Genomic DNA, 22,759 nt, shown 5'->3' with positions numbered 1-22,759 from the left:
GAAAACTGAATAAAATCCAGGTTTTTCTTTCAACAGCATTAATACTATGATAATTTATATGCTAAGGAGAATGTCCTAAAACATCTTCTGTCAGGCATCAAATTAATGTCATTTCAAGTAATACAGGAAGAAATTGTTATTTTCATGGATTTTTTCCCAGCCCACTTTCTACATTTCATTTTTATTTGGTTGTAAGATGTGGTTATCACCTTTCTTCATCAAAGGAACAGTAAATGATTGTCTGCACAACACAAAAATGACTGCACATATTTTATGCCTGAAGATTAGTGAAGACAATATCCAGTTTCTGGGCATCCTTTAAGTTATTGTATTTTAATGATGATAATTGTTTTCCAGCTGTTCCAAATAAAAAATGCTGCCTTGGAACAGAATTTAGGGCTGTAATTCAACCTCAAGGTTTCACTGCTATTCACATTCTGCTCAGGTTGCTGTTTAAGATGCCAGCAGAATCCCATGCCTGATTTACTCCATCTCCAAAGAGGGAATCCAGGGGTTGCTGCATAATTGCTCAGGTACCTCCTTGTGCTTCCCCCAGCATTTCTCACCATGCTTTCTTCTCTTCAAACCATTTGCTCCATCTGAGTTTCCACACAGAAATATGAAACATGTCTGGTAAAAATGACACTACAGAGCTCACAAACACCTTACCTGCAAGGTGCCTCAGTGATTTCAGTGTTCTTCCACCTTTTACCTCTTCTTAAAACCACTTTGTTGTTTGGGCATATGAGCCTGCATGCCTAATCACAATCATATAAACTCCTAATAATGAGGTTAAGTTCTATGATTCTTTCCTTTTAAACTATGTCTCTTCACAAAGTATTTTAAACCACAAATGTAAGTTCTAGTCAATGAGGTAATAGCTACAGCCATGAACCAAGACTGGTTTTTAAAATAATTATGTTGAGAAGGTATTACCCATTATAAACAACTGATTAGCAAAGATACTGATAATGAACACCTTGGTAACAGAGGAAAAAAAAATATATCAATTTATTATGTCCTTCCCAAAAGATGTTTAATTCTCTGCTACTGAACAAAGAATCACAGGACACTAATAAAAAATTATTCCACCAACAGAGAAGTAAAATACCTTACCTATAGAGAGCTCTCCCACCGATGGTAACCAAGTTAGAAAACACCCTGAAGTCTGTCATATTCTCAGGCCATGACTGTATGTTCAAATACCCTGAGGAAGAAAAAAGCAAACACATGAACACAAATTATTTCAGCCATGTGTGAGCTAGGACAGGCTTAGCCTATAAAGGAAAGACAGTGCCAGCTTGAGGAAAAGAAATAAATCAGGAAAGCTGCAGACTTCTCAGGCTGCTCATCACCATCTCCACCAAAAAAGAGAAGGAAAACTTGTCCTGATTTCCAAGGTGAGGGCTGTTGACTCTCTGCTCAAGTTGTGTTGTGCTGCACAAACCTCCACAGAGGGCAGCTCCCCATGATCTGCCTCAGCACTGGGCTGAAATGCAGTACACATAGCTACAAACGGGTAATTCCCCTTCAGCAGCAGGGCTGAGACTGGCAATTAGTGTGTTTAGGAATGGTAAATAACATTCACCCAGGTGCCAGTTTATCTTTGATATTAATTAGGAAGAGATTAAGAGTTTACTTTCATTTTTAATCCCACCGGTTCGCTGAAATTCACAAAAAACTTTTGAGAGGTGAAGCATGCTGAGCCTACACAGCTACAAACACGCTGTGATGCCCAAAGGTATTTTGGTGTTACCTTGTTTTTTTGAGAGTTCTAAAGTTCTTTTCAAAATTTTCTATGCCTTCTGATGTTTACATATTTCTTCTGGAGTTTTCACACATGTTTATGTAAATAATAATTGTTTTACATTTTTCTTGGTGAGTGGAGAAAATTGATAAACTGTTAGCTTGACCAGTGTGATTGGAGAGGTGACAATTTCACCCTCCAATCCACTGTCACTTTTAAGATTCTATATACTGCAGAGTCACAAAATCTCTTTTTTAGTTCTTTTCTTCCCTTCTTTTACATCTAACGTGGTGTGTGAATTATTTTGTGTCATAATGTAACATTTTGGTGGGGTTTTCCATGCATGAAATAGAACATTTCTTTTGCATTTCCCTACGTCTACATAATCAAGAAATCAAATGAGAACTCAGAGCTGTAATATCTCCCTCCCTGTCCCCCACATGGTGAAACAAGACAACAAAGTACTGAGTGCCCAGTTCTGTGACCCCATTGAAAAGTCACAAAAAATGGGACACACCACTCACCACCATATTACACAATTGTCTTTAAATTACAAAAACTAACTTGCAGCAGCATCTTCTGTTACACCAAGTGGAGGAGATGTAAAAGCAGACTAGAACTTTCAAATGCTTTCAGGTGCAGGAAATGGTTTCCCTCATTTCAGCACCATTTTCCTCACATTTCCCTCCCTTGCAACACTTGTCCTGCTTTGCTAACATGGGACAAAGATCCTTTGTCCACTTAGCATCTGCCATAATGGGCATCCTGTGTTTAAAGGACAGCACACTTGTGAAAATCAACTGATACTGAAGTTTTCTGTATTAAGCTTTCATAAAAACGACAGCACGATGAGCTTAATGAAAACAAGTACCTTGTGTTCTTCAGAAAACCCAACAGATGACAACTATAAATGCAAAGTGAGAATGAATTCATTCATTAATGCAGATTATAGGAGATCAGAAGTGTGTTACCTGTTATCTCTCTCACTGTTTGGAAGATATTTAATTTCTCTGGATTGATGGCAGCGATCGTGTGATACGGGTCTCTGAAAGATTAAAATCACACAATGTGACACTCTAAATAAGAAAAGATCAGCTTCTCAAAGCCATACCATGCAGGAAACAGCATTAAGGTGCTCAAAACTTTGCTCTTATGAGGATATGCACCAAACTTCAGCCTGTTGTTCCTGCAGGTCTGTGTCCGACTTCTCCCACCTCATCTTGAAGGAACATAAAGGCTCAACCCATTCATGTTTTGGCAAATATTTATGCTATGGAAAATTAAAGAATTCTAAACAACCATGAGTGACCTTGCAAAAGGAAAGATGAATTTTCAGTGTTTTTTCCAGGAATATATACCAGGACTAACAAACCTGCTCCTAAAAGGAGTGACAAGCTATAAGCAAAATTAAGCTAAGAGCATGCCAGCAGTTCCTGACACATGGCATTGAAAGGGCACACATTTTTTAGAAGGTGTAGAACAAGGAACCTCTAAAAGTATGGATCCTTGCCATGCAAGTTTGTCAATGAGAAATGAAATAACCTCCAAAAATTAAAATTTTTAACTTCGATATACCATAGTATAGAAAGATGAAGCTGACCTCGATTTTGAGCGTGCCACCATTTAGCAAATACGTTACTTTCCTCCCCTATTTAAAAAGTCAATCAGAAGCTTAAACCAAACCAGTATTCCTCTGCAATGGCACGTTATGGTATTTTTTGTGTGTTTTCTGAGAGCAGGAAACATCCCCAGTAAATATGGAGCACGTGTTTCCTCCTCTCCTCCTTCTGCTTTCCAGGACACGTGATTCTTGGAACTGAGACATGCAGGTGATCCACCTGGCTGTCTTTGGGGACAGGCCTCAAAAGCTGTGAGGTGACACACTGATGGGGTCACCTCTAACCACCCTGAGCAGCAACAAAAGGAGTTCGAGAATGTTAACAAAAAAGCCCAGTGGGCCACAGAGGCATTAAACACATTTTAACGATGTGGAGCTCTCAGAAAACTAAATAACAAGTTTTGACTACCTAACAGAAACACAGCACTTTGCTTTCAAATTGCATTACCATCAAAAAAGGAAAAATCCTTGCCTGCAATAAACATGAGGCAGCTGAATTTCACCTCTAAATTCTGAAGATAAAATAGCTTTAAAGATGCAGATATACACTTAAACCCCTTGAACAGCCACGTGTCTGCTGTTTTATCAACATATAAAACTATAGAATAGTGTATATCTTAATGACTTTAAATAGATGTGCATAAAACATTCATAATTATACATCTATATTTACATAAATTATAACAAATTCACAAAGACTGGAAGTTCATGCGTTCAGGAAAGACCTAGGCTACAGAACCACAGGATCAAAAAATAGGACAGGATCAATTGCAACAGCACAGTTTCCAATGGAAACAACAAAAAAATATCCTCTGTATATTTCACCTAAATTATTCTCTGCCACCAACAAAAGTCTTCCAAATCCCCAGAGAACCAGACTTTAAGTCCCTACAATCTAAAACACTAAAAATTCATACTCTAAAATTTGCAGTTCACTGTGAATAAATGAATTTGTGACAAAAGTGAAGTAAAAGTCTAAGAGGAAATAAGATTGTTGTTTCTCTATACTGTCCATTTATATAACAAGCTACTTGTGTGGTCAGTGTAATTTTCTAAATTTCCCTTTCATACTGCTGATTTGAAAAATGTAATTGAAATTTTAACTAAAAAAGCTCTTCCAAGAAATCCAGATATTTTCTCTCATTCTCAAGTCTTCTCTTCTTTTAACCTTTACTAATGTAATCCATGCTGTAGAAAAATTTAGTGTTGCAGAACTCAGAGCCCTCATATTTTAGGCTTGCTGAAGTGAGTTTTCTTCATCAAGAATGAGACAAAAAGTGCTACACAATTTCAACATTACATGTCCTACTCTTCTGTAAAATAGAACAGAATATTTTTACTTTCTGCTTATAGTCCAAATTTAGGTATTTTTCAGACAAGTACAATTTTATTCAAGGTTGGGTTTGTTTCTTTTAATTTAAACAGACTTTTAAATGAGCTAATATAATTTTTTCTGCAAAAGCAGTTCTCCTACTCAAAATTAAATTTCATGTAATGCACCGGATTAATCCACACAAGATTGCTCATGGGCTCTAGTTCCTTGTCTTGCATTTACTTGATTTTTTCCTGTCCTGTGAGATTTAACAGGCTTCCATCCAGCCTCTTAGTGGTCATTTGGCCAGAGCAGAGCCATATGACACTCTGAGGTTTTTCAGGACCTATTACAATGAGTAAAATATAAACCAAAATACTGGATTTATATACCAGTGAATTCTGAGTGCCTCTGCAACTGAAACTTGAATAGATTCTTCAAAACTGATTGACAGGAGGGCAGCTTTTGTGCATGTGTGTGTACTGGCAGCCACCCAGACTACGACGAGCTATGCTAAGAGAGGCTGCCTCTCTGCATATTATTATTATATTCTGCATATTATTCTTCTGGCCATACAAAATTTAAACAAACTCATGGAAGGTGACTTCCTTTTCTCCCTTCTAATATCTGATCAGCCTTTGTTGTAAGCCAGTATTGAGGACCTCATAAAGTAACCAGAGAATCATAGTTGTCTTTTCTCTTTTTAGTGCAAACAATTAATCCATCCTTTCTTTTCTCAGAGGTTGAATCTTAAGAATCAAGGCAATGGTTTTCTTCACAATGGAAGGCAGAAAACTAATTTATCCTGGATCTGCTATTGTATAAAAGAAGCCTGCAGCCATCATTAAGAGGTGGATGCAACTGGTGTCAGCTGGCACCATGACATAACATTTTGTCACTTACCCATGAATCCCAGTGACAAGGAAGATAAGGTTGCCATTGATCTTGGTACAGTTTACAAACTTGTCAATGTTGCTGGAATCCACTGTCTGAGCTGACACCAAACTCCCTGTCCCAATGCCATCACATGCTGCCAAAACAAGGAGCTTGTGTAAAGAACTGGGGAAAACAATTACTGAATCAGAAGATGTTGGCCTTACAGACATGAGTCTTCATCTCATTCAGTAGAGAGGTGTTCAAACAGCATCCTTGACCCATATTCCCAAAGAAGCACATCCCAATTTAAACCAAACATGAGCTACAGTACCTGTCACAGAACCCTGGCACACAGGTTAAGGTATTTCACATGGCATTTAAAGGTGAGTATCAACCACACAAAATCCCAGCACACAAAATCCCACTCAGCCCAGCCTTGCCATTTCTTGGTGCACCATGCACTACAGAAACTGAGGGGCTCTAATATTGCTGGGGGGAAATGATACCTCAGGTTTTAGCTTTTATATTTTTCAGATTCTGTACTGCTTTAGTGTGTAGTTCTGACATTTTGTATGTCAGAACATACAAAGGGGTTGGTAAGCTCTCTTCACAGAGCAGGGAGACAAAGCAATTCCTTCTCTTGCTGGGGACCAAGGACAAATGATCCAAATCTCAGGCCCAAGAGCACAAACAGTGTGGACTGGAGAGAGAAAACCAAGGAGAATGCGACTTCATAATCTAAAGCCATAATTGGACAATTAACTCCAATATGCAAACGGAGCAGAACTTATAAAAGTGAGAGACCCCGTGACTGGTCATCCATTTTGTGACCATTTTGGTTCATCTTGGGTGTAGCCCTGGCTGGGCTCTTGTGCTGCCCAAGGTGGATCCATTGAGGAGATCCTTTTAATAAATCCCTGCTTTATTCTGTAACTCTGTCTGGCCTCTGTTCTAGGCCAGCCTTCACAAGGCATCACAGAGGTCCCTTTCTCTGGTGGATTTGTGGACTTAACCATCCATGCCATAAGGCCCTTTAAAAGGTTGTATAAAGCACTTGTTATTTATCAGTTCAATCAGCAAGTTCCTGGTACCTGGAGAAACAGGCAACCAGTGAGGAAACTTCTCTGTTTAGCCTGTGTAATTTAGCAGCATTTTCTGGGACACAGGATGCATCCAGGAACAAATCCCTCATGACTTCAACCATGTAATGTATTCTGTCTTCCTGACTGGGCTCTTCTAATGGAAACTACCAGCAGAAGCTTTTATAAACACGTGATAGCTTTCCTCCTGAGAAATTAAGGAATTTCATACCTGTGTTTTCATGTATAAAACTATCTATTTGACAACAAAAATTATTTATCACAATTAAGCCAGATGTGGCTTCCATTAGGACTGAGAAGTGGCATAGGCCCATGTAGGAAAACCTATGATGTTTTGCTCCACAGAGCTTCAAGCAGAGAGCAGAAAGTTTCCTTGCTGGAGTCTAGAACAGCAAAGTAACCTACAGATTTCAGTCTTCTCAACAGAACCAACACTGGTCTGTGTTTGAGACACTGAGAAAGGAGGTAGAAGATTCTGGGAAAGCAGAGACAGAGCAGGAAAATGGAAATCTAATGTTGTATTGACAAATGTGAGACATCCCAGACACTGAAGTCAGGGTTTTGTTTTTGTATGGCCCCCTTTGAAATGACAAAAGGACAATGCTAAAACACCTCCAGGAAATACTTGCCATTAAAATAGCACAATAAAAAAAAATCTTTCAGATTTCTCTAAAACCAACAGAGAAATCCCCTTCATTTGTATCTAATAAAAAGTAATTGGTTTGATTATATTGCCATTACAACTTAATAAATTTTCACTCTATTGTATGTGCTTGACACACAACCTACATAGCTCAAACTTTTGCGGGTATTCAAAGGCTATTCATATTCTACAACACACTCACGAAGGGCAATTCATGCCAAAATAACACCCTGTGTAGACTACTTTCAAGTAAATTTATATTGAACCACTGCCTACCTTTAGGACAAATGTCAGTGCAGGGCTTGCACATCTTAATACCATTTTCTTCAACCTCCATCTTGGAGCTCGGACATGCCCGGACACAAGAGCTGGAATCTACCACAAAGTTGTCTGGAAAGAGAAAGGAGATATTGGCAGCAAGTGAATAAAAGTTGGAACACATTTTTGAACTCCGTATCAATACCTATTGTTAACCTTAGCACTTTCCCAGTGACATTAACGTTCAAAGTTCTGTGTTTTCAGAAGTGTATAAGCAAAACAGGCACATTATCAGAAACTTATAAAAATCCAGGAGTTGTCAGGCCTGATCCCTCTTTCTCCCCTATTTGGCTTTATTATTACTTGCAGGGGGAAAAAAAAGTTAGAGTAATTGGACAGAAATAAAGCAAGATTGTCTGTCCTGTCTTTTTAATGCACACAATATACATCTGAGATAAAACAGTGCACAGGACAATGACAAGTATTTCAATTTTTTCCCTGTAAAAAACAACAGCCAAAGGGAATATAGACTGTCCCTACTTAACTAAATGCTTAATCCTGATAAGAAAGGAAAAAAAAAAGGTAAGTGTTCAATGAAGTATTTGGGCAAATAATTTTATCTCTTGTAGTGCATGATAGGAGGTTCTTAACAAACCAATCTTGCTTCAACAAACCCACCACTATTACAGGCAGAACTAGGCCCTGGTAGTCACAGCCCCTGGCTGCTGTCAGTCCTCCAAAGAGATTCAAAATTGGGATTTTGGGTTGGGTTGAATTATGGCTCCATTTAATATAGATCACCCATCCTTCTTACATGTAATTTATGGATAAAGTAATTAATGCACAACTGCAAACCTTCATGGAATGAAAGGGAGAGCAAGAATAATATCTCCTTTATTATTCTTTCCAATTAAACCAGCAGATTCAAAGACTGTGTAAGTGATGACCCTATAATTTTTTCTGTTTCTTGTCATCATCTGGCTGGTATCTCAGAAGCATGTGGGTTTTACATGCATGGGATTCTTCTTTTTTTAACTCCCTCTTCCCCTCTAATTTTACTCTGGAGTTTTAAGACTGCATTCCTGTCAGTATTACAAGTTTATTCCTCATTGGGACAGAACTACTCTGTCAAATCATCATTACTCCAAGTTGGGGGCATCAATATCATGAAAGCATTTGGTTCCAGGTGCAGGTGGTGGACTGTTATTTTTCTGAAACAAAAATTCATACTCATTTACAATCCCACTGTTTTAACTACTTATTTCCACAATATTGGAATTTACAAATACTGATCTAAAACACGAATGTAACAAGCAGTTGACCACGAAAACAGAAACCACCTTTCTTTAGGAAAATCACTCTAGGATCCTTGGGAACTGCCAGCAGCACAGAATGTCACTGCCTTTACCTATCACCTGAGTTATTACAGGCTGCAAGCACATGTGGAGTGATTGGAGAGATTGTGCTCTGCACTCAGCTCTCATTCTCTCCCTGTTTTTAAGGCTCCTGAAATGCAACTGCAGCTCCCCATGACTGCAGGAGAAGGCAGATAGCAGGGCAGGTAACAGAGCACTCACGCGGGCACTTCTTGACGCAGAAAGCCCCGTAGGTGTACTTGGCGTTGTGATTGTGCTCCAGCTGGAAGGTGGTGGGGTTGTACACAAAGGTTTGGGGGCACTGTGTGACACAAGCACCACTGTCATTGAAATTCATACAGGCCTGCAAAACAAGGGAGAAAAAATAATGTGGAATTAAATCATACAGCTGCTTTAGGGTTTTGTGTTTTCTTTGGTGTAAAAGACGGCCTTGATAGTTCAGACTTGCTGTGACAGTGAGGAATGTGATACAGAGCTCTCTAACATTCATTTCGGCTACTTGGATTTTTGCTAGCATCTTGGCATATATGTGACTTTTTTAACTGGGGAGTCTGGTGAGCCCCTTTAATTAGCAACAGTTGCCTGTTACAACACTTCCTACAAAACCAAAACAACGCCGTAATTTGTTTCGTAACTACTCACAATCAACTAATTCTCAACTTGATAGGGCATTCTAAAACTGCCAAGAGTGAGCAGCTATTTATCATCGTCTAAGCAAATGCTAATGACTTTTTCAGAGGTCTAACCCTTTATATTTCTTACAGCATGAGTACATCATCCAGCTGAAACTGTAATTCCCAATTAGGAGGCAAGAGGGATAAGAACTTCTTTTAAGCTAGCACAGGAGGGGGCCGTTTCCCTAAGTGGCAAGTTTAACAAGGTCAGTTGCTTCACATGCTGAGAGAGGAAAACAGGACTTTGTCCCACTTAGCATTCAGGCTCTGCCACCAACAGCTGACAGAGGACTGGGCCCTGACAAATGAAGAGGCAAGTGTGTGGATAACGAAAGTAATGGGATGCAGGGAAAACAATTGACCATGCAAGGCTGGTAATTAGGAGTAGAAAGCCCCACCGATTTTGACATTCCTTATCAGCACACATCATGTCTATGGTTTTAACTACAGATCATAAGAAAACTGTTGGAGTAATTTTCACAGAGCATACCATGAATGAAAAATCTGTATGAATGTGAAAGCTGTAGCCTGGCTTGGATCCCTCCAGCAGTCTGAGCAGCCACTGTTACTGGGTATTGCTTCCTCACTAACCTGTAATCCAGGCTGCTTTAGAAGCGTTAGTCTAGGAGTGAATCCTTCTGGTTGTTTTTTCCAGGTTGTTAAAATACAGATGGTGCTGTGTCTTTAAAGAGTCAACAAGTATAACAATAAAATATGTGTCCTGTCCCCTTGCCTAAGCTGAGACTTTTCTCAGAGAGAAAAGAGCAAAAGACTCCCCTCTTCTGCTGATTTTACTAGCAGTCCTTATCTCCATTTGGATCAGGACCAGCTGGACCTTGGGACCTGTCATGCCAGAAGATTTCAGAAAGGAGAGGCTAATCCTGTATCCAAGGACAAAAATCTGCTGCTGAAAGGAAAAAGCAGGGAGATCCCTGATAAAAGCACTGTCCTACATGGAGCATGTGCTAAGCAAAACTGCTGATCCTGCCTTGTCTGGTCCTTTAAAATGTCTATTATAAAACCTGCCAGGTTTTTTTCATAGAAACAGACTTTTTTTCCCCTTACAAAGATAAACACTTTACTCAGAACTGGATGGCAAGTCCACTTGAGGAAAAGGGTTGTGTCACTTTTCTGGTTCCACCAGGCAGTCAGCCAGGCCCTCCTATGCATTTCAAGTTCTAGACCCACTTTGAATCTGAGACAAAAACATCAGTAAAACTTTGCCTTAGCATGTTTGCTGGCATTTATGTCAGATGATGATTACTGTCTTGCTTTTAGAACTGAATATGCAAATGAGTGCATGGCAGCAGATGGAGGAGGATGGATGAATTTTATCTACAGATATTAAAACCGTATTTAGAACAGGATGCTGCTGCAAGATCCCATAATGCTCTAAAGGATTTGTAATGCTTCATAAGCTGTACTTTTGCTTATTAATAAATACTAATTTAGTTTGTTTCCTCAACCCATTTCTTACATGTTGACTTCAAAGGTACTCCATCATGTACATGACAATTCTCTGATAACAGTTTAGCAAATGCATAAAGCAAAGCACACCAATACTCCTTGGAGACATAGCAATTCTCAGGAAAAATTCATCTAGAAGATCTGGAAACTTTTAATTTATGACTGAAATGTTTTATATACATTTGTAATTGCTTTGATAATATATGCAAATTTCTAGCACTTTGTGCTAAATGCTGCTAATTTGTGAATAAAAGCACGGGAAATACACAGGGAAAAACCAAAGTTATGTGTCTCAGCTGAAAGCTAAGCACAGTTGTCTACAGCCTAAAGGGTTACACTTTTCACCCACTGTGTCTAAGCAAGTAATGACTAGGCCTGAAAATTGCCAGACCCCTGCTGCATTTCTTTTACATTGCTCTGGGGCCAGAAGGGAATGAGAATAAACCCTGGATGCCTCTCTGCTGCACCAGAAAAAACATACCAGTTGATTTTTAGCATGTGCATTTCCACAGCTGCCACAATTCAGAAAGTCTAACTTTAAGGCTGCAGCAGTACCAACTTGTGCTGCCAATAATTTGTCCTTTGTGGGTGAGAGTCCAAAGTGATGCAGACTCCCCAGGCAGGTGCAAAAGAGAGCCCCTTATTGCAAAAACCAGACCTTTTTAAGCAGTTAGGCCTTTATCAGTTACATAGTTTTAAATCATAACAAATCCAACCAACCAACATATACCACAATGTGAACATGTAATTATATAATTTGTTTTTCTACCCCTAATTCAGCTGAGTCCTTTTCTACTTAACTGAGCTGAAGTAACAGGCTTGAGCCATGATTTTACAAGGCCTTCCTTTTGTAAAGTTGTACTTATCAGTAATAGCCCTTAACCTTTGAAAATGGCTACACCAACAGATCAGCTGTGAGGATGTTCCTCAACGCTCATTTGGGAACAATGACTGCATTTTTCCTCTTCCCTTTACCTATTTATATAGTACATGACACAAGAAAGACTGGTATTTTCCTGTCTCTGTAGCTCAAAGCCAACAGAGAACTTCCAGGGACTGTTGGATTGCCCGTACCACGTGTGCTGAGCATCTACTTGTGAAAAGCCAGAGAACAGCTTTAGTAAATCCTGTTGTTGGCTGTCAGGCCACCACTACATTTCATCAGCAGCCAAAGAACAGCATTTAGAATGTGGTTTTAAAGCACAAAAACTATCACTATCAAGCAGCCAGGACCAGCCAAGGAAAGATGCATTTTTGCCACTTCATTATGAGTCACTTGCCCACAGTTTCAAAATATATGCAATTTTCCACACCTTCATGCCAACCCCACCTGGCAGTCAACTTCACAGGTATTTGTCTCTTTGAACACGTGGGTGCCTTTGAAAACTCACCTCTCTATGCAGGTTCTAAATCCAGGCTTCTTTAGACCTAGGTTTGCTTCCCCTGAAACCATTAGCAAAACTTGTCTCATTGACTCAGTGTGATGAGCTACACATTTTTTTTTTGAGATCAGTTTTGGGCTCTAAGGCTGCTAAAACTCTTAGAAATAATGGATTAGAAACAAGACAGATTTTCTAAAGGCCTAGACATTTAGATTGTCTATTTTTTTAAAGAAAAAGCCATTTCTTTCCATCTGAAGCACACATGTAGTAACCTGCATTTGAGGGAGAGGGTTTTAGGAACCACTTTCCTTCCATCTCCACAAAGAAGCATGTCCACTAAAAAACCTGAATTTAAATTAAGTCTGGCAGAAACAGGGAACACCTTGCACAGAGAATCTAAATTGTATTCTTGACTTTCATATGAAAAGCACATAGAGCATTAATAAAAACCGTGTTCAAATATAACGACAAATATTTTTAAAAATCTGCTATCACCTCTAAAAGCTAATTTTGGAAAAGAAAAAGATAAAAATCACAGAGATAAGCATATTAATGGTTCCCAATCTGTATTTACAAATCTCATAGATCTATTAATGGGTAATACTAAGTAGATAAATGATGCTAACGGAACATGAAAAATCCTAAATGCATCCTGAATCTGTGAGTGTGCATGCAGTACATCAGAAGAGACAAAATAGCGAATTTCATGGATCAAAGCATTAAGAACCTGCAGAGTGCCTGGCAGGAAGAATAAGGAGAATGGCACGTACAAAGCAGTCGGTGTCCTTGGGTCCGTAGCAGCCCCCGGCGCACTCGCGGTGGCAGCAGTCGCTGACGTAGGGCCCGTAGCAGCGGCCGTCACACTGCTCCGCACACACGGTCTTGGTCACTGCACGGGCAGGAAAAGGGACAGCGTCACACACGGGGCCAGGCACAGAGCTCTCCGGCTGCTCCCCGAGCAACACGCCCACGGCGCGCTGGGAAAACCCCCAGGAAGGGAGGGAACTGCCTCGGTGGTGCTGGTGCTCGGATCCATAACGCCTGCAGGACACCTGCATCCAGAACGCCTGCAGGACACCTGCATCCAGAACGCCTGCAGGACACCTGCATCCAGAACGCCTGCATCCAGAACGCCTGCAGGACACCTGCATCCAGAACGCCTGCATCCAGAACGCCTGCAGGACACCTGCATCCAGAACATCTGCATCCAGAATGCCTGCAGGACACCTGCATCCAGAACATCTGCATCCAGAATGCCTGCAGGACACCTGCATCCAGAACATCTGCATCCAGAATGCCTGCAGGACACCTGCATCCAGAACATCTGCATCCAGAACGCCTGCAGGACACCTGCATCCAGAACATCTGCATCCAGAACGCCTGCAGGACACCCGCATCCAGAACATCTGCAACCAGAATGTCTGCAGGACACCTGCATCCAGAACATCTGCACATCTGCATCCAGAATGCCTGTAGGACACCTGCATCCAGAACATCTGTATCCAGAATGCCTGCAGGACACCTGCATCCAGAACATCTGTATCCAGAATGCCTGCAGGACACCTGCATCCAGAACATCTGCATCCAGAATGCCTGCAGGACACCTGCATACAGGATATTTGCACAATACCTGTATCCAGAACGTCTGCAGGACACCTGTATATAGAATACCTGCATGATCCCCTCTTTAGGAACATACATGTTGCTCAAGGACTGTGGAGAAAGAATTTTTAGTGTGCCCTCTTAGGCTTGAAAAGTAATGGGGAATATTACTTTCAAATAATTAGGGTTTTTGTAGAGGATATGACACCCTTTTCTCTGATCCCCTGAAAATAACAGAAGAGCCCACCAGTTGCATGTGAGTTTTCCCCACCAAGAACAGCAACACTGAGTAAACGAGTGAAATTCAGAGTGAGACCACCAATGTCACAGCCAAATGCTGCCCTTGGTGGCAATCCATTTGGCAGATGGGAACAGAACAGACTGCAGCCTTGGAACACGTTTGGAAACATCACTTGCTATTTCTAAATAACAGAATCGCGCCTTCATTCACAGAATGAAGCAATGAAATCTACCAGCTGGATTGCTGTTCCACACCACTGGGGGCTTCACCTTGTGCAAAGAATGGTCATCCAGTGGCCCATCCGCCTCCCCTCCCTCCCTCAGCTGTAACCTTTATCTTTATTTTATGGAAAAAGAAATTGGTATTATCCAAACTATACCAGCCACCGCTGCCTACCGTGCTGTCAGCTGTCTTTTGATAAAAGCTGGGGTGATACACTTCTGCAATTAACCTTCAACATCTATTTATTTAAAAGCACTTAATTACTTCTTTATGAAAAATACTTTTCAGGAAGCGAGAGAAATCAAAATTCCATCCAACTTTCTGCTCAATTCTACTATTTTAATGTATAGGTAACACCTTTATAAGTGCATTCTGATCCAAAATCCCTTCGCTACTTGCCAGAAATACTTACAGTAATGCTGAAGTATTACTGTACTTGCTTTATACAGTATTTATTTAGGACATAAAAATGTAAATAACTAAAGAGAAGTGATTGTTTGTAATCTACGGAATAAAACAATGCACTTTTAGAGCATTTTCATCTTGATGGTACCAGAGGAAAAGCCCCAGAGAGAAAGAAAAAGCTTTTGTGGCTTGTGCAATCTAATTTGAGAAATTTGGGAAATTCTGTGAAGGCACTTACTGTCAACACTGCCTGAAAAGAACATTAAAAAGATTTGTTTATTTAAGTGACAGTATTGATAAACATGAAGACAGATGTGAAACAATGGCACCTGTGGCTGTGTGCCACCAGCACACTGTGGTGACAGTCTTGGCTCATGAAAATGAACAAATTCCTTCCCTAGTCTGTGAGTGTGCCTTGTTTTCCACCAGCTCAGGATTTGCACTGGACTGGGCGCTGTCTGCCTTACAGAGAGGCAAAGCCCAGCCTTACCCTGACTTGAGGGACAGCCCCAATTCCCATTGGAGGGCACAGAGGCCATTCAGGTCACCCGACAACCCAAACCCTCTGAGTTCACCTGTGCCACTGCCCAGGGGAGCAGCTGGTCCTGGAGCCAAGGGGCCACCACCCAAAGGCTCTGCCTCCCCTTCACCGTGGCACCTCGTGTTTTGGCATGGCCACAGCCAGCTCTGCCTTGTGGCTGTGCCTCGAGGCCATGCATGGAGCCCACTGTTAATGCACTCCTTGCTGCTGCCCCACAGCTATTGACATTTCTCTTAAACCCCAGGAAGTTTTGGTGTAAAGCCCCTCTGTGTGGGTAATCAGTGTGAGCCACCTAATTCACCTCTGATTTATTTAGCCCAGAACCAGCTGCTGTTGGGTGTGGGCCATGATGTCCAGAGAGCCACTGGTCCCTCGTGGAGGAACAGCTCGGTTGGCTGGAGCATGGTGCTGGTAACACCAAGGTTTTGGGGTTGATCTTGGGATGGGCCATTCCCACCAGGGCTGATCTGGAGGAACATGGTCCTCTCTTCAGCACAATACTTGAACTGGATGCCTTCAAAAAGCATATTTTGCTTCTGGTTAGGCATCAGCTTGAGGAGGGTCTCTACCACACTGCTCAAGCTAGGGATCACTGTGGGTTTTACAGAAGCAAAATTAATAGTTACGAGCAAAGGTTTATCGCTGTTTATTCCCCAGTTGTTTATTTTTCAGGGAAAACAAACAACGCCAACAGAAATGCCAACGTGTTGTTCTAGGAAGAGGCCAGAACATATCATATGCTTCACTGTATGCCATATTTTCATTATAGCTGCTACTGAAGGCCCAGGTCTGTGGAGAACCTGTCAGGTGTCTTTAGTGGCACCACACACAGAGAGACATTAATGAGCTTAGCAGGCTCTGGATCTTAAGGACTCATATTTAAGACACTTTGAAAGGAAGGTTTTCCCCCAGAAAACAATTGCCTTTCCCACAAGGCAATGCTGTGTATTGTCTGAAGGCCTGAAACAGTCTGATTGCTCAGATGCCAATAAACATCACTCACCAGTTCAGCTTCCTGCAGTCATTCTCAGGGGGTAACCCCACAGAAAACACGCGTAGCTGCACTGGTTTAAAAAGATAACAAGCTTTTTTCCCCTAAACTCTTTCCTCCAAATTGATTTTATAGCTATAACTTAAGACCTATCTGAAAGAGTGAATTATAAATGTTGCCCAAAATGTCAAACAATATGGCATTTCAGATGCCAGGTACTCATATCTTCACCCAACACAACTCTGAGGAGAGCCTCACTAATCCCAGCTGAGACCCCAAGCTTCAAAGCAGACCTTTTGAGGGTCAGCACAACTACCTGCCTGGATTCCTACAGATCCTGTGTGTGATGCCAAGAATTTGGAGGGCTCAACTACACAGAACTATCACAGTCAGGGCCAGGACCAAAGGACAAACCTCAAAGTCCTGAAAAAATGTGCTTTGCATTGAGATGGATTTCTGGGTGAGACTGTCAGCTTCTACCAGTATTTCATAGCAATAAACCGTGATGAAATGACCACTTCATGTACATGTGCAAATTATCAGTCTCCTTTACATTTTCCCTTCATCTTTAATTGTGTCAGGACACTATCAATCCATGAAGGAAAAAATGGGAAGCAACTGAAATCAATGAAAGTGTTCCCAACATGCAAAGTTATTAGAGCAGTACAAGGGTTTTAATTAAAGATGCTGGCTCCAAGCAGAAATGTGGGTTTCCCTGATTGATCCCAGCTGCTGGTTCAGCTCTTTCTATGTGCCCCACCAGGCTCCTGCTTGCTTTTTGCTACTCTAATTTGGCACTTTCTCAGCAACACCAGCTACACAAGGACAGTATAAATACAGTTGTGCTCTGACCACACTCCTGTACACACACAGAGTCAAGGAGCACTTAACATTTGCTAAATGTTTCATGTTTCAGGTTTGATTTCTGTCTTTTTGCATTCCCTTAATAGGGTCTGTAGTGTAATTTAGACAGTTGTCTTTTCAGTTACATTCCTCTGGGAAAAACAAAAATCTGTCACTTTAATAAATGTATTGAATAGTAAAAGTGTTCATTTCTGCATTAAACTCCTAAAATTTTAACAACTGAACTGTAGATTTTCAAATTTGATTAGTGACTTCCAAAGATATTTGTTATTATTTTATTTAAAGTAGTTTACATTCTATTCAGTGTGTGCCCAATACAATTCAAAAAAATAGAGCCTTTTTTAAAAGTATTTTCATATTAGCCTTTCCTGACACTGAAACAAGTTATATCATCTCAATTTCAATTTCTTCCTATTAACATCTACTAATATTTTAATTATAAAAATAAAAAGGATTGCTAAGTGTGTAAAACAGTACCCTGGAATTTTATCTTCTCTATCTCTTAACAGAACAGTTTGGCTTAGATTACCAATTAATTGTCTTCTTAAATACATGAATTTTCTTGTCACATTTAGAGAGACATTAGAACAGAGTTAGATGCAGGTGGTGTTTCAGACAGAGTTAGCAACAAAGACATTGCTGGAAGGCAACATTAGAAGCAGCTAGGTAGATGATATTCATGAAAAAAACAAAGGGATTTGGGTATTTTCCATATGTAATTTGAAATGAAAGACACGGATTAAGATCTTTCATTTTTTATCCTTTCCCAGGAAAATAATTTAAATCTTATCTTGGGAGGGGGGCTCATTAAAATATTTTGCTTCAATCCTCAATAAAAAAAAAAAAAAAAGAAATTATCAAAATGAAGCTCTGTATTGTTTCTAGGATCAAAATGGTTTGGCAATTGATGTAGCACTGCTGGAGTATTTTCCTACATGTGCTGGAAAGACGTGCATCCAAGGTGATGGGGTTAAGGTAGACACAATGTGCACAACACAGCTTGAATCAAACAACATTTGTGAGCCCAAAAGCCAGGCATGTCTTTTAAAATCATACATGAAGGCAGCAAAATCATAGTCCCACTTGCATTTTTATGTTCTGAGTCCCTACACAAATTCTCCCTCTTAGCTTCACTCAGTTTGAAGGAAACACATTGTGCAAAAATCCAATGAAAAAATACACATTGCCAGCCTTTTCCTTCAATCCTGCTGCTTGTCCAAGGTGCAGTGAGGTCATGGAGGCAAAGAAGAAATCTGTGATATAAAACTAATTCCTGTCCCTGACCATCAGAGTGGGCTTGGAGGTAAGAGGATGTGGAGTAGTACTCAAGTAGAAAAGTGTGATCTGTGTATCTCCCTGACACTTGGATAGGTTATGGCTTTTCTTAGTTTATTATTTTAACCCCATGGTTGTGCCTTAGCCTGTCCCCACTGTTTGGATTTGCAAGGGCAGCCACTGTGGAGGGACAGAGAGCTGTCACTCCTGGAGCCAGCCTTCTGTGCAGCCCTGCTGAGCTCCTGCCTTCACAGCCCTGCAGATAAGCTCTTCTCTCCCTGGTAATTCTACATTAATCCACCAAATCAGTTCCCTTATCTGAGAGCAGTGTGTTCTAGAGGCTGAGACCATGGGAGCTGATCCTGCCACATGGACCTCTGCAGGTACACAGCTGGACTTGCTATGAGGCTGGAAACAGCCTGAACCAGCATCATGGGCTCCTTACAGAACATAACTGCCAAGATTTTAAACAATTCTTGGATAAGATAACCACAGAAGGCCTGAATAAATCTACTTGTTTGATGGGTTAATGCAGCTTCTTACAAAGTTACTAGTTTTAATAGACAAGCTTCTCATTAGGCCAGACCAAAAAAAACCATTAATTAACTCTAATCATGATATAAAATAATTTGGTCAGCTAGGATTTAAGTCCCTTTCTATTATCTACTTAAGCACACAACTCAGAATTTACTTCTTTTCCTGGTAAGGAGCACTGACTTCCTCAGTGCCCTCACAAAGACTGCCAGCAAAGGAAGGAGATGTCCCAGCTCAATTCAGACAAAGAAGAATCTGCTCTGCATCACTGTACCTTAGTCCTACAGTATGTCCTGAGGGGTTTTTAACCATGCCTGCAGATAAAGCAGTGATACAAGAACAGGTTAACTTTAGCAGAGCTGTAACTCTGTGAGCAGCTTCTCCAGCAGATTCAGCTGATGCTCCTAAAGGGAAAGCAGCGCCTCTGCAGGTATGTGGCTCTGTCCCCTGGGGCAGCAGGGCAGCTTGGATTTCTTGCTCAGACTCATCAGACATTCACCTCAGGCTGTCTGCCAGTTCTAACTCCATCCTATCTCTCACTCCGAGTAGTCAAAAAAAAACCAAAAAACAAAACAAAACAAAAACAAAAAAAAAAACACCAAAAAAACCCACCCCCCCCCCCCCCAAAAAAACCCAAACAAACAAAAAAAAAAACCCTAAACCCCCCACAAAAAAACCAGCAGCATCTCTGCACTGTTCCTCCCAAGTCCCAGGAAAGAGGCAGATGAGCCTGGACTGACTCTCCTCAGCTCAGGGCTTAGCTGGGGTGCTCGCCTGGGAGTGGCTCATTTGTCACAGTCCTTCCTCCCATTTACCACTCAGCCAAGGAAACAAGCACAAGCTGGGGAAGTGTTCTGTGGGGGAGCTCCCTGCAACCACTTCATTTCCCAGGAGGAGTGACTCCAGTAAAGGCAACTGGTTTTCATGCTCTTGTAAGCAGGAAAAAGAAAACATGTAGAAAAAACAGCCCTCAATTTTCTCCTCTTTTATTATAATCTGCTAATATTGTGACTGTACTTCTGGCTCTTTTGTGCCTACATGAAGGAGCTTAAAGCTCCTTCAGGAAGGAAGAAACTAATTTTCATGCTTTCTAAATTCACAAGGACAGAAAAACATTGTGAGTGACCCTTCACTTACTACTTCCTTCACAAAAAACCTATTATTCTCTCTTTCAGTACAATTCAAATGTAGTCTGAAGTTATTATAAAGAAAACAGTTCTTCAAGATAGCTAATATTCCCAGGCTACCACTGAAATTAACAGAGTATTTTGGCATCAGGAACTTTGCAGCATCAGGTGGTCATTAAAGATCTCCAAATACGCCATCAATAACCATCAATATTCTCAAGAGCCATACTCCATATTGCCACATGAGTGAATAGAAAATTCAAGTTAGCATAAGGAGTTTTAGAAAGCACAAGGGAGGAAAGAAAAATATCATTCACACAGGTGGGGAAAAAAAAAGCAAATCATCTATAGGTAAAAACATATGGGGAAAAAAAAAACCCTTGTATATTTTAGAGTCATACTGAACCCAGAATTTATAGTATCCCTTCACAACCAAAAGAAAAAAAACAAGTAGGATCTCTGCTACATTGTTTTCCAGTTCTTTGTTTCTCACTCTTACACACTTACAGGTCTGGCAGTGATTCTCTGTTGGTCCCCAGCACCGTCCTGTGCAGGACTTGTGGCAACGACCACCTGCAGGACAGACAGAAAGACAGAGATTGGAAATGTGCCTTCCTTTCATTCCTTTAACATCCAGCAACCACAAAAGATGAGAGTCCATCTTGTCTTTGGAAGGTTTTTGTACTTTAGCAAGGTTGAAACAGAGCCTATAAAAAAAGGCCTAACTAAATAACCAGACCTGGTGTCAAACTTATATGAAATACAAGTACTTATCTAAATGCTTTACACCCTAAATACCTTTTTGCTATGCATAATGACCCGGACATTTTAAAACAAAAATAAGTATGAGCAAGTCCAGAGGACTGAGGAACAATATCATCACTGAGTGTTATCACTATTGCTTTCCACAGCCTATATAAGACCTACTCAGTCCTTCACAGGAGAAGAGATGGCTGTGCTAGAAAAGCTATACAGCTACCTGTCCAATTTCATCTGAACAATTATCACAGCATGTTACAGGTGGGACAACCACAATACACAGAATAGCATCATACAATTTCAGAAAGCTTCAACCCATACACAGTAACACCTTACCTCTTCAGAAGGCTGCAAGGGTCTGCCCTTCTTGTCCTTCAGCCCAGCCTTTTCTACCCCTCCTGTTCATGCAGTGCACCTGTGTGCCCTCTGCTCCCTTTGGTGATTGGTCAGTGCACCTGGGCACTCGTTACCTTCAATATCATTCACCTGTCCTGCACAGCTGTAGCCTATTAGGGACAAGGCCCAGCTGCAGCCCCACTCCCAGTTACCACAAACTGTGTACCTACAAACAATGGGACAGTCCACTCAATGCCTTTGGTTAAAAGCTACCCCTCATCTTCTCAAACTTGCATGGTCTGCACATCCAATACTGTGGTAAGGGAAACCTTACCAATGGTTGCCCTGTGCAACCACTTGAACCCCAGTGACAGCAAAGCTTACAGGACCTTCTGTTTTCTGACTGCTGGTTCTTTAGCTGTCTGTGGTTACGTTTCAGAAAGAACCTCATGTTCCTTCAGACCTTGGATGTGATGCTCTGCATCATCTTTCCACATGCCCGTATGTCAGGACAACCACGATACAGAGTATCGTACAATTCCAGAAAGCTTTAACCCATAACACCTTACCTCACCAGAAGGCTCAGGCACCTGCCCATACAGAGTAACACCAGGGCACTTCACAAGGCTGCAAGCATCTGCCCTTCTTGTCCTTCAGCCCAGCCTTTTCTACCCCTCCTGTTCATGCAGTGCACCTGTGTGCCCTCTGCTCCCTTTGGTGGTTGCTCAGTGCACCTGGGCACTCCATGGCTCATTGCTGTCAATGCTGCTCACCTGCTTCTCACAGCTGTGCCCATGGGGGATGAGGCTGGGCTGCAGCCCCACTGCCAATCACCACACCCTGTGTGCCACAGCACAGCCCCACTGCCAATCACCACAGCCTGTGTGCCACAGCACAGCCCCACTGCCAATCAGCACAGCCTGTGTGCCACAGCACAGCCCCACTGCCAATCACCACAGCCTGTGTGCCACAGCACAGCCCCAATCACCACAGCCTGTGTGCCACAGCACAGCCCCAATCACCACAGCCTGTGTGCCACAGCACAGCCCCACTGCCAATCACCACACCCTGTGGGCCTACACTGATAGGTTTAGTCCCTGAAGAAAAAGAACTGCAGGCGCTTTCACTGTTAAATACAGCTGTAAGAAGCAGCATTAACAATGGTAGGTTTTTATAAACTATCTAGTAATTAGTGACTGAAATCCACTTGGACTGAGGTGGGAGTTCAGTTCACATGTCCATGTCATGGTAAAACGCTGACCCAGGTGAGAGGGGCTGGCAAGCAAAGAGAAGAGCTGGAATGTTCTCCTCTGGCTGCACTTCAACAGCAGAGGAGAGAGCGCTCGGACAGTCCCACACCAGTCTGGGCTGCGAGGCAAGGGAGACCCCATTCCATGGCTGCCATCTGG

At 41.5% G+C, this 22,759-nt stretch overlaps 1 protein-coding gene across 2 annotated transcripts in view; it reads right to left on the bottom strand.

Annotated features, from left to right (window-relative positions):
* ERBB4 (erb-b2 receptor tyrosine kinase 4) overlaps positions 1–22,759 on the bottom strand; it is a 577,762-nt gene that overhangs the window by 148,020 nt on the left and 406,983 nt on the right. For both annotated transcript variants that reach the window (XM_053982239.1, XM_053982236.1), the window contains exons 5-11: positions 20,763–20,828; positions 13,224–13,342; positions 9,132–9,273; positions 7,573–7,686; positions 5,581–5,707; positions 2,719–2,792; positions 1,117–1,207 (exon numbers count right to left, since the gene is read on the bottom strand). In XM_053982239.1, coding sequence (XP_053838214.1) covers positions 1,117–1,207; positions 2,719–2,792; positions 5,581–5,707; positions 7,573–7,686; positions 9,132–9,273; positions 13,224–13,342; positions 20,763–20,828 — 733 coding nt within the window. The remainder of the gene's footprint in view (positions 1–1,116; positions 1,208–2,718; positions 2,793–5,580; positions 5,708–7,572; positions 7,687–9,131; positions 9,274–13,223; positions 13,343–20,762; positions 20,829–22,759) is intronic.

This window comes from Vidua macroura, chromosome 7, assembly GCF_024509145.1.
Source record: "Vidua macroura isolate BioBank_ID:100142 chromosome 7, ASM2450914v1, whole genome shotgun sequence".
Lineage (NCBI taxonomy): Eukaryota > Metazoa > Chordata > Aves > Passeriformes > Viduidae > Vidua > Vidua macroura.
This window is presented reverse-complemented; position numbering and strand designations above follow the sequence as displayed.